Source organism: Mixophyes fleayi, unplaced genomic scaffold (assembly GCF_038048845.1).
Source record: "Mixophyes fleayi isolate aMixFle1 unplaced genomic scaffold, aMixFle1.hap1 Scaffold_438, whole genome shotgun sequence".
Taxonomy (NCBI): Eukaryota; Metazoa; Chordata; class Amphibia; order Anura; family Limnodynastidae; genus Mixophyes; species Mixophyes fleayi.
Genome location: NW_027448122.1, coordinates 58,221 through 75,121, shown reverse-complemented (window position 1 = coordinate 75,121; position 16,901 = coordinate 58,221). Strand labels below are relative to the sequence as shown.

Below are 16,901 nucleotides of genomic sequence, written 5' to 3'. Positions count from 1 at the left end.
GGCACCAGATCTGGTACACAGGAACTCGGTAAGCGCATAGGTGCGGTGTGCCAAGAGGCTGGGCACCAGATCTGGTACACAGGAACTCGGTAAGCGCATAGGCGCATAGGTGCGGTGTGCCAAGAGGCTGGGCACCAGATCTGGTACACAGGAACTCGGTAAGCGCATAGGTGCGGTGTGCCAAGAGGCTGGGCACCAGATCTGGTACACAGGCACTCGGTAAGCGCATAGGTGCGGTGTGCCAAGAGGCTGGGCACCAGATCTGGTACACAGGAACTCGGTAAGCTCATAGGTGCGGTGTGCCAAGAGGCTGGGCACCAGATCTGGTACACAGGTACTCGGTAAGCGCATAGGTGCGGTGTGCCAAGAGGCTGGGCACCAGATCTGGTACACAGGAACTCGGTAAGCGCATAGGCGCATAGGCGCGGTGTGCCAAGAGGCTGGGCACCAGATCTGGTACACAGGAACTCGGTAAGCGCATAGGTGCGGTGTGCCAAGAGGCTGGGCACCAGATCTGGTACACAGGCACTCGGTAAGCGCATAGGTGCGGTGTGCCAAGAGGCTGGGCACCAGATCTGGTACACAGGAACTCGGTAAGCGCATAGGTGCGGTGTGCCAAGAGGCTGGGCACCAGATCTGGTACACAGGCACTCGGTAAGCGCATAGGTGCGGTGTGCCAAGAGGCTGGGCACCAGATCTGGTACACAGGAACTCGGTAAGCTCATAGGTGCGGTGTGCCAAGAGGCTGGGCACCAGATCTGGTACACAGGTACTCGGTAAGCGCATAGGTGCGGTGTGCCAAGAGGCTGGGCACCAGATCTGGTACACAGGAACTCGGTAAGCGCATAGGCGCATAGGTGCGGTGTGCCAAGAGGCTGGGCACCAGATCTGGTACACAGGAACTCGGTAAGCGCATAGGTGCGGTGTGCCAAGAGGCTGGGCACCAGATCTGGTACACAGGCACTCGGTAAGCGCATAGGTGCGGTGTGCCAAGAGGCTGGGCACCAGATCTGGTACACAGGAACTCGGTAAGCGCATAGGTGCGGTGTGCCAGGAGGCTGGGCACCAGATCTGGTACACAGGCACTCGGTAAGCGCATAGGTGCGGTGTGCCAGGAGGCTGGGCACCAGATCTGGTACACAGGCACTCGGTAAGCGCATAGGTGCGGTGTGCCAGGAGGCTGGGCACCAGATCTGGTACACAGGCACTCGGTAAGCGCATAGGTGCGGTGTGCCAAGAGGCTGGGCACCAAATCTGGTACACAGGCACTCGGTAAGCGCATAGGTGCGGTGTGCCAGGAGGCTGGGCACCAGATCTGGTACACAGGAACTCGGTAAGCGCATAGGTGCGGTGTGCCAAGAGGCTGGGCACCAGATCTGGTACACAGGAACTCGGTAAGCGCATAGGTGCGGTGTGCCAAGAGGCTGGGCACCAGATCTGGTACACAGGAACTCGGTAAGCGCATAGGTGCGGTGTGCCAAGAGGCTGGGCACCAGATCTGGTACACAGGAACTCGGTAAGCGCATAGGTGCGGTGTGCCAAGAGGCTGGGCACCAGATCTGGTACACAGGAACTCGGTAAGCGCATAGGTGCGGTGTGCCAAGAGGCTGGGCACCAGATCTGGTACACAGGAACTCGGTAAGCGCATAGGTGCGGTGTGCCAAGAGGCTGGGCACCAGATCTGGTTCATCCAATCCTCAATTGGGGAATTGGGAGTGCGGCAGCCAAACTCCACCAACTGCACCAGGGACCAATGTTAGGGGCAGGGGCCCTCCTGCAGCATCTGGGGCACAGGTGGGGATTATATATCTGGTATGAGCAACACATGACACCCGGGAACCACATGCAGAGGTCTTACCTGGTCTGTATTGGTGGCAGGTAACATGGATACCAGGATGATATGAGCCTGAGGAACTGTAATACCCATAATGCATCTGATATCTGTACGTTGAAGGCCACGTATTATATAGACCTTTCATTCTTAAACCCACCTTCTGTTCTCTTATTGCCAGTAACTAAAGGGGGTCACATTGATGGGTGTGGGGGGTAATAATCCCCAGGCTGTCGGGTCCGTGTCACAAGTATAAATAAATAAGGATTGTGACGCTAATTGATCCCAACTTAAAGGATTATTATGAAGCTTTATCTTCCCAGCACTGCTGAGGTATTACAGCTACACGATGGACGCTGGGCTACGGGTGAGTTCTATAAATCAATATTCTTCTATACTATCCAGTGTGAGTGACATCTGTATACTAGGTGTGAGTGACATCTGTATACTAGGTGTGAGTGACATCTGTATACTAGGTGTGAGTGACATCTGTATACTAGGTGTGAGACTTATATCCAGTGTGAGTGACATCTGTATACTAGGTGTGAGACTTATATCCAGTGTGAGTGACATCTGTATACTAGGTGTGAGTGACATCTGTATACTAGGTGTGAGTGACATCTGTATACTAGGTGTGAGACTTATATCCAGTGTGAGTGACATCTGTATACTAGGTGTGAGTGACATCTGTATACTAGGTGTGAGACTTATATCCAGTGTGAGTGACATCTGTATACTAGGTGTGAGTGACATCTGTATACTAGGTGTGAGACTTATATCCAGTGTGAGTGACATCTGTATACTAGGTGTGAGACTTATATCCAGTGTGAGTGACATCTGTATACTAGGTGTGAGACAGCTATCCAGTGTGAGTGACATCTGTATACTAGGTGTGAGACTTATATCCAGTGTGAGTGACATCTGTATACTAGGTGTGAGACTTATATCCAGTGTGAGTGACATCTGTATACTAGGTGTGAGACTTATATCCAGTGTGAGTGACATCTGTATACTAGGTGTGAGACTTATATCCAGTGTGAGTGACATCTGTATACTAGGTGTGAGACAGCTATCCAGTGTGAGTGACATCTGTATACTAGGTGTGAGACAGCTATCCAGTGTGAGTGACATCTGTATACTAGGTGTGAGACTTATATCCAGTGTGAGTGACATCTGTATACTAGGTGTGAGACTTATATCCAGTGTGAGTGACATCTGTATACTAGGTGTGAGACTTATATCCAGTGTGAGTGACATCTGTATACTAGGTGTGAGACAACTATCCAGTGTGAGTGACATCTGTATACTAGGTGTGAGACTTATATCCAGTGTGAGTGACATCTGTATACTAGGTGTGAGACAACTATCCAGTGTGAGTGACATCTGTATACTAGGTGTGAGACTTATATCCAGTGTGAGTGACATCTGTATACTAGGTGTGAGACTTATATCCAGTGTGAGTGACATCTGTATACTAGGTGTGAGACTTATATCCAGTGTGAGTGACATCTGTATACTAGGTGTGAGACAGCTATCCAGTGTGAGTGACATCTGTATACTAGGTGTGAGACTTATCCAGTGTGAGTGACATCTGTATACTAGGTGTGAGACTTATATCCAGTGTGAGTGACATCTGTATACTAGGTGTGAGACAGCTATCCAGTGTGAGTGACATCTGTATACTAGGTGTGAGACTTATATCCAGTGTGAGTGACATCTGTATACTAGGTGTGAGACTTATATCCAGTGTGAGTGACATCTGTATACTAGGTGTGAGACAGCTATCCAGTGTGAGTGACATCTGTATACTAGGTGTGAGACTTATCCAGTGTGAGTGACATCTGTATACTAGGTGTGAGACTTATCCAGTGTGAGTGACATCTGTATACTAGGTGTGAGACTTATATCCAGTGTGAGTGACATCTGTATACTAGGTGTGAGACTTATATCCAGTGTGAGTGACATCTGTATACTAGGTGTGAGACTTATATCCAGTGTGAGTGACATCTGTATACTAGGTGTGAGACAGCTATCCAGTGTGAGTGACATCTGTATACTAGGTGTGAGACTTATATCCAGTGTGAGTGACATCTGTATACTAGGTGTGAGACTTATATCCAGTGTGAGTGACATCTGTATACTAGGTGTGAGACTTATATCCAGTGTGAGTGACATCTGTATACTAGGTGTGAGACTTATATCCAGTGTGAGTGACATCTGTATACTAGGTGTGAGACTTATCCAGTGTGAGTGACATCTGTATACTAGGTGTGAGACTTATATCCAGTGTGAGTGACATCTGTATACTAGGTGTGAGACTTATATCCAGTGTGAGTGACATCTGTATACTAGGTGTGAGACAGCTATCCAGTGTGAGTGACATCTGTATACTAGGTGTGAGACTTATATCCAGTGTGAGTGACATCTGTATACTAGGTGTGAGACTTATATCCAGTGTGAGTGACATCTGTATACTAGGTGTGAGACTTATATCCAGTGTGAGTGACATCTGTATACTAGGTGTGAGACTTATCCAGTGTGAGTGACATCTGTATACTAGGTGTGAGACAGCTATCCAGTGTGAGTGACATCTGTATACTAGGTGTGAGACAGCTATCCAGTGTGAGTGACATCTGTATACTAGGTGTGAGACAGCTATCCAGTGTGAGTGACATCTGTATACTAGGTGTGAGACTTATATCCAGTGTGAGTGACATCTGTATACTAGGTGTGAGACTTATATCCAGTGTGAGTGACATCTGTATACTAGGTGTGAGACTTATATCCAGTGTGAGTGACATCTGTATACTAGGTGTGAGACTTATATCCAGTGTGAGTGACATCTGTATACTAGGTGTGAGACTTATATCCAGTGTGAGTGACATCTGTATACTAGGTGTGAGACTTATATCCAGTGTGAGTGACATCTGTATACTAGGTGTGAGACTTATATCCAGTGTGAGTGACATCTGTATACTAGGTGTGAGACAGCTATCCAGTGTGAGTGACATCTGTATACTAGGTGTGAGACTTATATCCAGTGTGAGTGACATCTGTATACTAGGTGTGAGACTTATATCCAGTGTGAGTGACATCTGTATACTAGGTGTGAGACTTATCCAGTGTGAGTGACATCTGTATACTAGGTGTGAGACAGCTATCCAGTGTGAGTGACATCTGTATACTAGGTGTGAGACAGCTATCCAGTGTGAGTGACATCTGTATACTAGGTGTGAGACTTATATCCAGTGTGAGTGACATCTGTATACTAGGTGTGAGACAGCTATCCAGTGTGAGTGACATCTGTATACTAGGTGTGAGACTTATCCAGTGTGAGTGACATCTGTATACTAGGTGTGAGATTTATATCCAGTGTGAGTGACATCTGTATACTAGGTGTGAGACAGCTATCCAGTGTGAGTGACATCTGTATACTAGGTGTGAGACTTATATCCAGTGTGAGTGACATCTGTATACTAGGTGTGAGACTTATATCCAGTGTGAGTGACATCTGTATACTAGGTGTGAGACTTATATCCAGTGTGAGTGACATCTGTATACTAGGTGTGAGACTTATATCCAGTGTGAGTGACATCTGTATACTAGGTGTGAGACTTATATCCAGTGTGAGTGACATCTGTATACTAGGTGTGAGACTTATCCAGTGTGAGTGACATCTGTATACTAGGTGTGAGACTTATATCCAGTGTGAGTGACATCTGTATACTAGGTGTGAGACTTATATCCAGTGTGAGTGACATCTGTATACTAGGTGTGAGACAGCTATCCAGCGTGAGTGACATCTGTATACTAGGTGTGAGACTTATATCCAGTGTGAGTGACATCTGTATACTAGGTGTGAGACTTATATCCAGTGTGAGTGACATCTGTATACTAGGTGTGAGACTTATATCCAGTGTGAGTGACATCTGTATACTAGGTGTGAGACTTATATCCAGTGTGAGTGACATCTGTATACTAGGTGTGAGACTTATATCCAGTGTGAGTGACATCTGTATACTAGGTGTGAGACAACTATCCAGTGTGAGTGACATCTGTATACTAGGTGTGAGACTTATCCAGTGTGAGTGACATCTGTATACTAGGTGTGAGACTTATCCAGTGTGAGTGACATCTGTATACTAGGTGTGAGACAGCTATCCAGTGTGAGTGACATCTGTATACTAGGTGTGAGACTTATCCAGTGTGAGTGACTTCTGTATACTAGGTGTGAGACTTATATCCAGTGTGAGTGACATCTGTATACTAGGTGTGAGACTTATATCCAGTGTGAGTGACATCTGTATACTAGGTGTGAGACAGCTATCCAGCGTGAGTGACATCTGTATACTAGGTGTGAGACTTATATCCAGTGTGAGTGACATCTGTATACTAGGTGTGAGACTTATATCCAGTGTGAGTGACATCTGTATACTAGGTGTGAGACTTATATCCAGTGTGAGTGACATCTGTATACTAGGTGTGAGACTTATATCCAGTGTGAGTGACATCTGTATACTAGGTGTGAGACTTATATCCAGTGTGAGTGACATCTGTATACTAGGTGTGAGACAACTATCCAGTGTGAGTGACATCTGTATACTAGGTGTGAGACTTATCCAGTGTGAGTGACATCTGTATACTAGGTGTGAGACTTATATCCAGTGTGAGTGACATCTGTATACTAGGTGTGAGACTTATATCCAGTGTGAGTGACATCTGTATACTAGGTGTGAGACTTATCCAGTGTGAGTGACATCTGTATACTAGGTGTGAGACTTATATCCAGTGTGAGTGACATCTGTATACTAGGTGTGAGACAGCTATCCAGTGTGAGTGACATCTGTATACTAGGTGTGAGACTTATATCCAGTGTGAGTGACATCTGTATACTAGGTGTGAGACTTATATCCAGTGTGAGTGACATCTGTATACTAGGTGTGAGACAGCTATCCAGTGTGAGTGACATCTGTATACTAGGTGTGAGACTTATCCAGTGTGAGTGACATCTGTATACTAGGTGTGAGACTTATCCAGTGTGAGTGACATCTGTATACTAGGTGTGAGACTTATATCCAGTGTGAGTGACATCTGTATACTAGGTGTGAGACTTATATCCAGTGTGAGTGACATCTGTATACTAGGTGTGAGACTTATATCCAGTGTGAGTGACATCTGTATACTAGGTGTGAGACAGCTATCCAGTGTGAGTGACATCTGTATACTAGGTGTGAGACTTATATCCAGTGTGAGTGACATCTGTATACTAGGTGTGAGACTTATATCCAGTGTGAGTGACATCTGTATACTAGGTGTGAGACTTATATCCAGTGTGAGTGACATCTGTATACTAGGTGTGAGACTTATATCCAGTGTGAGTGACATCTGTATACTAGGTGTGAGACTTATCCAGTGTGAGTGACATCTGTATACTAGGTGTGAGACTTATATCCAGTGTGAGTGACATCTGTATACTAGGTGTGAGACTTATATCCAGTGTGAGTGACATCTGTATACTAGGTGTGAGACAGCTATCCAGTGTGAGTGACATCTGTATACTAGGTGTGAGACTTATATCCAGTGTGAGTGACATCTGTATACTAGGTGTGAGACTTATATCCAGTGTGAGTGACATCTGTATACTAGGTGTGAGACTTATATCCAGTGTGAGTGACATCTGTATACTAGGTGTGAGACTTATCCAGTGTGAGTGACATCTGTATACTAGGTGTGAGACAGCTATCCAGTGTGAGTGACATCTGTATACTAGGTGTGAGACAGCTATCCAGTGTGAGTGACATCTGTATACTAGGTGTGAGACAGCTATCCAGTGTGAGTGACATCTGTATACTAGGTGTGAGACTTATATCCAGTGTGAGTGACATCTGTATACTAGGTGTGAGACTTATATCCAGTGTGAGTGACATCTGTATACTAGGTGTGAGACTTATATCCAGTGTGAGTGACATCTGTATACTAGGTGTGAGACTTATATCCAGTGTGAGTGACATCTGTATACTAGGTGTGAGACTTATATCCAGTGTGAGTGACATCTGTATACTAGGTGTGAGACTTATATCCAGTGTGAGTGACATCTGTATACTAGGTGTGAGACTTATATCCAGTGTGAGTGACATCTGTATACTAGGTGTGAGACAGCTATCCAGTGTGAGTGACATCTGTATACTAGGTGTGAGACTTATATCCAGTGTGAGTGACATCTGTATACTAGGTGTGAGACTTATATCCAGTGTGAGTGACATCTGTATACTAGGTGTGAGACTTATCCAGTGTGAGTGACATCTGTATACTAGGTGTGAGACAGCTATCCAGTGTGAGTGACATCTGTATACTAGGTGTGAGACAGCTATCCAGTGTGAGTGACATCTGTATACTAGGTGTGAGACTTATATCCAGTGTGAGTGACATCTGTATACTAGGTGTGAGACAGCTATCCAGTGTGAGTGACATCTGTATACTAGGTGTGAGACTTATCCAGTGTGAGTGACATCTGTATACTAGGTGTGAGATTTATATCCAGTGTGAGTGACATCTGTATACTAGGTGTGAGACAGCTATCCAGTGTGAGTGACATCTGTATACTAGGTGTGAGACTTATATCCAGTGTGAGTGACATCTGTATACTAGGTGTGAGACTTATATCCAGTGTGAGTGACATCTGTATACTAGGTGTGAGACTTATATCCAGTGTGAGTGACATCTGTATACTAGGTGTGAGACTTATATCCAGTGTGAGTGACATCTGTATACTAGGTGTGAGACTTATATCCAGTGTGAGTGACATCTGTATACTAGGTGTGAGACTTATCCAGTGTGAGTGACATCTGTATACTAGGTGTGAGACTTATATCCAGTGTGAGTGACATCTGTATACTAGGTGTGAGACTTATATCCAGTGTGAGTGACATCTGTATACTAGGTGTGAGACAGCTATCCAGCGTGAGTGACATCTGTATACTAGGTGTGAGACTTATATCCAGTGTGAGTGACATCTGTATACTAGGTGTGAGACTTATATCCAGTGTGAGTGACATCTGTATACTAGGTGTGAGACTTATATCCAGTGTGAGTGACATCTGTATACTAGGTGTGAGACTTATATCCAGTGTGAGTGACATCTGTATACTAGGTGTGAGACTTATATCCAGTGTGAGTGACATCTGTATACTAGGTGTGAGACAACTATCCAGTGTGAGTGACATCTGTATACTAGGTGTGAGACTTATCCAGTGTGAGTGACATCTGTATACTAGGTGTGAGACTTATCCAGTGTGAGTGACATCTGTATACTAGGTGTGAGACAGCTATCCAGTGTGAGTGACATCTGTATACTAGGTGTGAGACTTATCCAGTGTGAGTGACTTCTGTATACTAGGTGTGAGACTTATATCCAGTGTGAGTGACATCTGTATACTAGGTGTGAGACTTATATCCAGTGTGAGTGACATCTGTATACTAGGTGTGAGACAGCTATCCAGCGTGAGTGACATCTGTATACTAGGTGTGAGACTTATATCCAGTGTGAGTGACATCTGTATACTAGGTGTGAGACTTATATCCAGTGTGAGTGACATCTGTATACTAGGTGTGAGACTTATATCCAGTGTGAGTGACATCTGTATACTAGGTGTGAGACTTATATCCAGTGTGAGTGACATCTGTATACTAGGTGTGAGACTTATATCCAGTGTGAGTGACATCTGTATACTAGGTGTGAGACAACTATCCAGTGTGAGTGACATCTGTATACTAGGTGTGAGACTTATCCAGTGTGAGTGACATCTGTATACTAGGTGTGAGATTTATATCCAGTGTGAGTGACATCTGTATACTAGGTGTGAGACAGCTATCCAGTGTGAGTGACATCTGTATACTAGGTGTGAGACTTATATCCAGTGTGAGTGACATCTGTATACTAGGTGTGAGACTTATATCCAGTGTGAGTGACATCTGTATACTAGGTGTGAGACTTATATCCAGTGTGAGTGACATCTGTATACTAGGTGTGAGACTTATATCCAGTGTGAGTGACATCTGTATACTAGGTGTGAGACTTATATCCAGTGTGAGTGACATCTGTATACTAGGTGTGAGACAGCTATCCAGTGTGAGTGACATCTGTATACTAGGTGTGAGACAGCTATCCAGTGTGAGTGACATCTGTATACTAGGTGTGAGACAGCTATCCAGTGTGAGTGACATCTGTATACTAGGTGTGAGACAGCTATCCAGTGTGAGTGACATCTATATACTAGGTGTGAGACTTATATCCAGTGTGAGTGACATCTGTATACTAGGTGTGAGACTTATATCCAGTGTGAGTGACATCTGTATACTAGGTGTGAGACTTATATCCAGTGTGAGTGACATCTGTATACTAGGTGTGAGACTTATCCAGTGTGAGTGACATCTGTATACTAGGTGTGAGACTTATATCCAGTGTGAGTGACATCTGTATACTAGGTGTGAGACTTATCCAGTGTGAGTGACATCTGTATACTAGGTGTGAGACTTATCCAGTGTGAGTGACATCTGTATACTAGGTGTGAGACAACTATCCAGTGTGAGTGACATCTGTATACTAGGTGTGAGACTTATCCAGTGTGAGTGACATCTGTATACTAGGTGTGAGACTTATATCCAGTGTGAGTGACATCTGTATACTAGGTGTGAGACTTATATCCAGTGTGAGTGACATCTGTATACTAGGTGTGAGACAACTATCCAGTGTGAGTGACATCTGTATATTAGGTGTGAGACTTATCCAGTGTGAGTGACATCTGTATACTAGGTGTGAGACAACTATCCAGTGTGAGTGACATCTGTATACTAGGTGTGAGACTTATATCCAGTGTGAGTGACATCTGTATACTAGGTGTGAGACTTATCCAGTGTGAGTGACATCTGTATACTAGGTGTGAGACAACTAGTTACTGGATGGGTGAGTACTGATCATTGTGTGATGAGGCCACTGGAGATCTGAAGATCTTGTAAAGCTACAGATTATAGTTAATCTTATAATCTTCTCCATGTCAATACGAGTTCACCAACAGCAGGTGTGTGCGACACGGTGCCTCCACAAACACGCCATCTCTTCAATGCTGTTACACACCTCATGTAGAGCTTCACATGTTCACCAATGTCATACTGCTTAACCACCCGAACCTTAGCCTCAGCCCAACACCTAAACCACTGTCCCACACCTACCACCAAATCTTCACTACAAACCTGCAGTCCGACACATAACTCTTCACACCTCCCCTTCTGCCCCACACCTACCACCAACTCTCCACATCTGCAGCAACACACCTTCAAACGCACTTCATGCCTCAACCACTGCCCCACACCTCAACCTCTTTTCTACATCTACCACCAAATCTACACACCTCAGCTGTTGTCCTACAGCTACCACCAAACCTCCACACCTCATCTGTAGTCCTACATCTGCCACCAAATCTCCACACCTCATCAGTAGTCCTACAGCTACCACCAAAGCTCCACACATCAGCTCTTCTCCTACATCTACCACCAAATCTCCACACCTCATCAGTAGTCCTACAGCTACCACCAAAGCTCCACACATCAGCTCTTCTCCTACATCTACCAGCAAAGCTCCACACCTTAGCTGTTGTCTACATCTACCACCAAAGCTCCACACCTCATCAGTAGTCCTACAGCTACCACCAAATCTCCACACCTCATCAGTAGTCCTACATCTACCACCAAAGCTCCACACATCAGCTGTTGTCTACAGCTACCACCAAATCTCCACACCTCATCAGTAGTCATACATCTACCACCAAATCTCCACACCTCATCAGTAGTCCTACAGCTACCACCAAAACTCTACACCTCATCAGTAGTCCTACAGCTACCACCAAAGCTCCACACATCAGCTCTTCTCTTACATCTACCAGCAAAGCTCCACACCTTAGCTGTTGTCTACATCTACCACCAAAGCTCCACACCTCATCAGTAGTCCTACAGCTACCACCAAATCTCCACACCTCATCAGTAGTCCTACAGCTACCACCAAAGCTCCACACATCAGCTGTATTCCTACAGCTACCACCAAATCTCCACACATCAGCTGTTGTCTACAGCTACCACCAAAGCTCCACACCTCATCAGTAGTCCTACAGCTACCACCAAAGCTCCACACCTCATCTGTAGTCCTACATCTACCACCAAATCTACACACCTCAGCTTTTGTCCTACAGCTACCACCAAAGCTCCACACATCAGCTGTTGTCCTACATCTACCAGCAAAGCTCCACACCTTAGTTGTTGTCTACATCTACCACCAAAGCTCCACACTTCAGCTGTTGTCCTACATCTACCACCAAAGCTCCACACCTCAGTAGTCCTACAGCTACCACCAAAGCTCCACACCTCATCAGTAGTCCTACAGCTACCACCAAAGCTCCACACCTCATCAGTAGTCCTACAGCTACCACCAAAGCTCCACACCTCATCAGTAGTCCTACAGCTACCACCAAATCTCCACACTTGAACCATTGTCTCATACTTACCACCGGACCCCCACCTACTAACTGATGCCCACTTCTACCACCACTGCTCCACACCTCAGCACTTTCTCTCACCTACAGCCAACACTGCACACTGTAACTGTTACTCCATCTGGATACCTGTATGATGTCCATGCGTGTGAGTTAGCAGAGACATAAGACATGACTCCTGTCCATTAACCTCTTGTGTGATCTTCGTCCTATTAGATCTGAATATTTGAGATTCAGGTCACTTGTATTGTGCCTTTGCCACCTGTGTCCTGTGATATCTCAAAATATGGCTTCTGTAACCAAGACACTGTTTGGGGGACCTGCAAAGAGTATATCATGCTGCACATCTGGGTTCAAGCAGGAGCACCGACCACCCAGCGAGGACAAGTCCAGAGTAAACATTATGAGAAGATGGAGCGCAGACGAGCAACACGGCAGGGTCTTACAGCCTGACACGTGAGATTGGGGGCACACGATGGGGGTTTACCTATAGCCAAGTGTACGTTATCCCTAATATAATATATAACCGGTGCATGTTATCCCTAGTGTAATATACAGTATATCCTGGTGTATGTTATCCCTAATGTAATATACAGTATATCCTGGTGTATGTTATCCCTAATATAATATATAGCCTGGTGTATGTTATCCCTAATATTATATACAGTAAATCCTGGTGCATGTTATCCCTAATATAATATACAGTATATCCTGGTGCATGTTATCCCTAATATAATATACAGTATATCCTGGTGTACGTTATCCCTAATATAATATACAGTATATCCTGGTGTATGTTATCCCTGGTATATACAGTATATCCTGGTGTATGTGATTCCTGGTATAATCTATAGCCAGGTGTATGTGATCCCTGGTATAATCTATAGCCAGGTGTATGTGATCCCTGGTATAATCTATAGCCAGGTGTATGTGATCCCTGGTATAATATACAGTATATCCTGGTGTATGTGATCCCTGGTATAATATATAGCCAGGTGTATACGGTATTCCTAGTATAATATGCAGTATATCCTGGTGTATGTTATCCCTGGTATAATATACAGTATATCCTGGTGTTTGTTATCCCTGGTATAATATATAGCCAGGTGTATACGGTATTCCTAGTATAATATGCAGTATATCCTGGTGTATGTTATCCCTGGTATAATATACAGTATATCCTGGTGTACGTTATCCCTGGTATAATATACAGTATATCCTGGAGCATGTTATCCCTAATATAATATATAGTATATCCTGGTGTACGTTATCCCTGGTATAATATACAGTATATCCTGGTGTTTGTTATCCCTGGTATAATATACAGTATATCCTGGTGTATGTTACCCCTGGTATAATATACAGTATATCCTGGTGTACGTTATCCCTGGTATAATATACAGTATATCCTGGTGTACGTTATCCCTGGTTTAATATACAGTATATCCTGGTGTATGTTATCCCTGGTATAATATACAGTATATCCTGGTGTACGTTATCCCTGGTATAATATACAGTATATCCTGGTGTATGTTATCCCTGGTATAATATACAGTATATCCTGGTGTACGTTATCCCTGGTATAATATACAGTATATCCTGGTGTACGTTATCCCTGGTATAATCTATAGCCAGGTGTATACGGTATTCCTAGTATAATACACAGTATATCCTATTGTATGTTATCCCTGGTATAATATACAGTATATCCTGGTGTACGTTATCCCTGGTATAATCTATAGCCAGGTGTATACGGTATTCCTAGTATAATGATGTCCGCCATTCTCTCTTGTGCAGGAAGAGGAGAGATTCGCTGTACGCCCAGCAGAAGGCAGAGAGGGCGATGATGAGGGAACACTTCCGGGAGAAATACAACCTGCGTAAGGTAAGTGTGGCGGGTTAGTGTGAGTAAGCGTGTTCTCAGCCCACACTCATCCTGTCTCCCTCTCCCACCAGAACGCACACGACCAGCAGCAGGTGAAGGCGGCTGGAGGTAACGTCAGACTGCCCAAGGACCTGCGGGCGATAGTGCGAAAGGACGAGGTGGACACAGAGCATTTCTCCATCTCAGACTTCCTGAGCTACAAGAACCTGGATCTCAGCTACCTGAGAAAGGGCACTATGGAGTCACTGCGGCCAGGGAGCCGCTGCCTGGTCATGTGACCCGGCCATGTGACTGGAGATCACCAAGATGTGTGTTATATTAATAAACGAGCAGTAATACGCTACCTGTATTATGTACAATATATGTTATTATATGAATACAACATGTGTCCATTAATAAGGTCAGTAGGGGGAGAAGTGCAGATAGCACTATATGAGTTATTATTATTAATTATTAGGGGCAGTGATTAGGATATATGGTAATGAGGGCAGTGATTAGGATATATGGTAATAAGGACAGTGATTAGGATATATGGTAATGAGGACAGTGATTAGAATATATGGTAATGAGGGACAGTGATTAGGATATATGGTAATGAGGACAGTGATTAGGATATATGGTAATGAGGGCAGTGATTAGGATATATGGTAATGAGTAGGACAGTGATTAGGATATATGGTAATGAGGACAGTGATTAGGATATATGGTAATGAGGAGGACAGTGATTAGGATATATGGTAATGAGGGCAGTGATTAGGATATATGGTAATGAGTAGGACAGTGATTAGGATATATGGTAATGAGGACAGTGATTGGGATATATGGTAATGAGGGCAGTGATTAGGATATATGGTAATGAGTAGGACAGTGATTAGGATATATGGTAATGAGTAGGACAGTGATTAGGATATATGGTAATGAGGACAGTGATTAGGATATATGGTAATGAGGAGGACAGTGATTAGGATATATGGTAATGAGGAGGACAGTGATTAGGATATATGGTAATGAGGAGGACAGTGATTAGGATATATGGTAATGAGGGCAGTGATTAGGATATATGGTAATGAGGAGGACAGTGATAAGGATATATGGTAATGAGGAGGACAGTGATTAGGATATATGGTAATGCGGAGGACAGTGATTAGGATATATGGTAATGAGGGCAGTGATTAGGATATATGGTAATGAGGAGGACAGTGATTAGGATATATGGTAATGAGGGCAGTGATTAGGATACATGGTAATGAGGAGGACAGTGATTAGGATATATGGTAATGAGGAGGGCAGTGATTAGGATACATGGTAATGAGGAGGACAGTGATTAGGATATATGGTAATGAGGAGGACAGTGATTAGGATATATGGTAATGAGGAGGACAGTGATTAGGATATATGGTAATGAGGAGGACAGTGATTAGGATATATGGTAATGAGGAGGACAGTGATTAGGATATATGGTAATGAGGAGGGCAGTGATTAGGATATATGGTAATGAGGAGGACAGTGATTAGGATATATGGTAATGAGGAGGACAGTGATTAGGATATATGGTAATGAGGAGGACAGTGATTAGGATATATGGTAATGAGGAGGACAGTGATTAGGATATATGGTAATGAGGAGGACAGTGATTAAAATATATGGTAATGAGGAGGACAGTGATTAGGATATATGGTAATGAGGAGGACAGTGATTAGGATATATGGTAATGAGGAGGACAGTGATTAGGATATATGGTAATGAGGAGGACAGTGATTAGGATATATGGTAATGAGGAGGACAGTGATAAGGATATATGGTAATGAGGGCAGTGATTAGGATATATGGTAATGAGGGCAGTGATTAGGATATATGGTAATGAGGGCAGTGATTAGGATATATGGTAATGAGGAGGACAGTGATTAGGATATATGGTAATGAGGAGGACAGTGATTAGGATATATGGTAATGAGGAGGACAGTGATTAGGATATATGGTAATGAGGAGGACAGTGATTAGGATATATGGTAATGAGGAGGGCAGTGATTAGGATATATGGTAATGAGGAGGACAGTGATTAGGATATATGGTAATGAGGAGGACAGTGATTAGGATATATGGTAATGAGGAGGACAGTGATTAGGATATATGGTAATGAGGAGGACAGTGATTAGGATATATGGTAATGAGGAGGACAGTGATTAAAATATATGGTAATGAGGAGGACAGTGATTAGGATATATGGTAATGAGGAGGACAGTGATTAGGATATATGGTAATGAGGAGGACAGTGATTAGGATATATGGTAATGAGGAGGACAGTGATTAGGATATATGGTAATGAGGAGGACAGTGATAAGGATATATGGTAATGAGGGGCAGTGATTAGGATATATGGTAATGAGGAGGACAGTGATTAGGATATATGGTAATGAGGAGGACAGTGATTAGGATATATGGTAATGAGGAGGACAGTGATAAGGATATATGGTAATGAGGGCAGTGATTAGGATATATGGTAATGAGGAGGGCAGTGATTAGGATATATGGTAATGAGGGGCAGTTATTAGGATATATGGTAATGAGGAGGACAGTGATTAGGATATATGGTAATGAGGAGGACAGTGATTAGGATGTAGGTGACGTCAGAGTCACATGACTG

At 43.9% G+C, this 16,901-nt stretch overlaps 1 protein-coding gene across 1 annotated transcript; it reads left to right on the top strand.

Moving 5' to 3' along the window:
- The first annotated feature begins 2,098 nt into the window (after positions 1 to 2,098).
- LOC142134209 (complexin-3-like) lies at positions 2,099 to 14,600 on the top strand. The gene is made up of 4 exons (XM_075194531.1): positions 2,099 to 2,198; positions 12,589 to 12,828; positions 14,170 to 14,257; positions 14,329 to 14,600. The coding sequence occupies exons 2-4, from the start codon at positions 12,659 to 12,661 to the stop codon at positions 14,533 to 14,535; spliced, it is 465 nt and encodes a 154-aa protein (XP_075050632.1). The 5' UTR covers positions 2,099 to 2,198; positions 12,589 to 12,658; the 3' UTR covers positions 14,536 to 14,600.
- Positions 14,601 to 16,901: the final 2,301 nt, after the last annotated feature.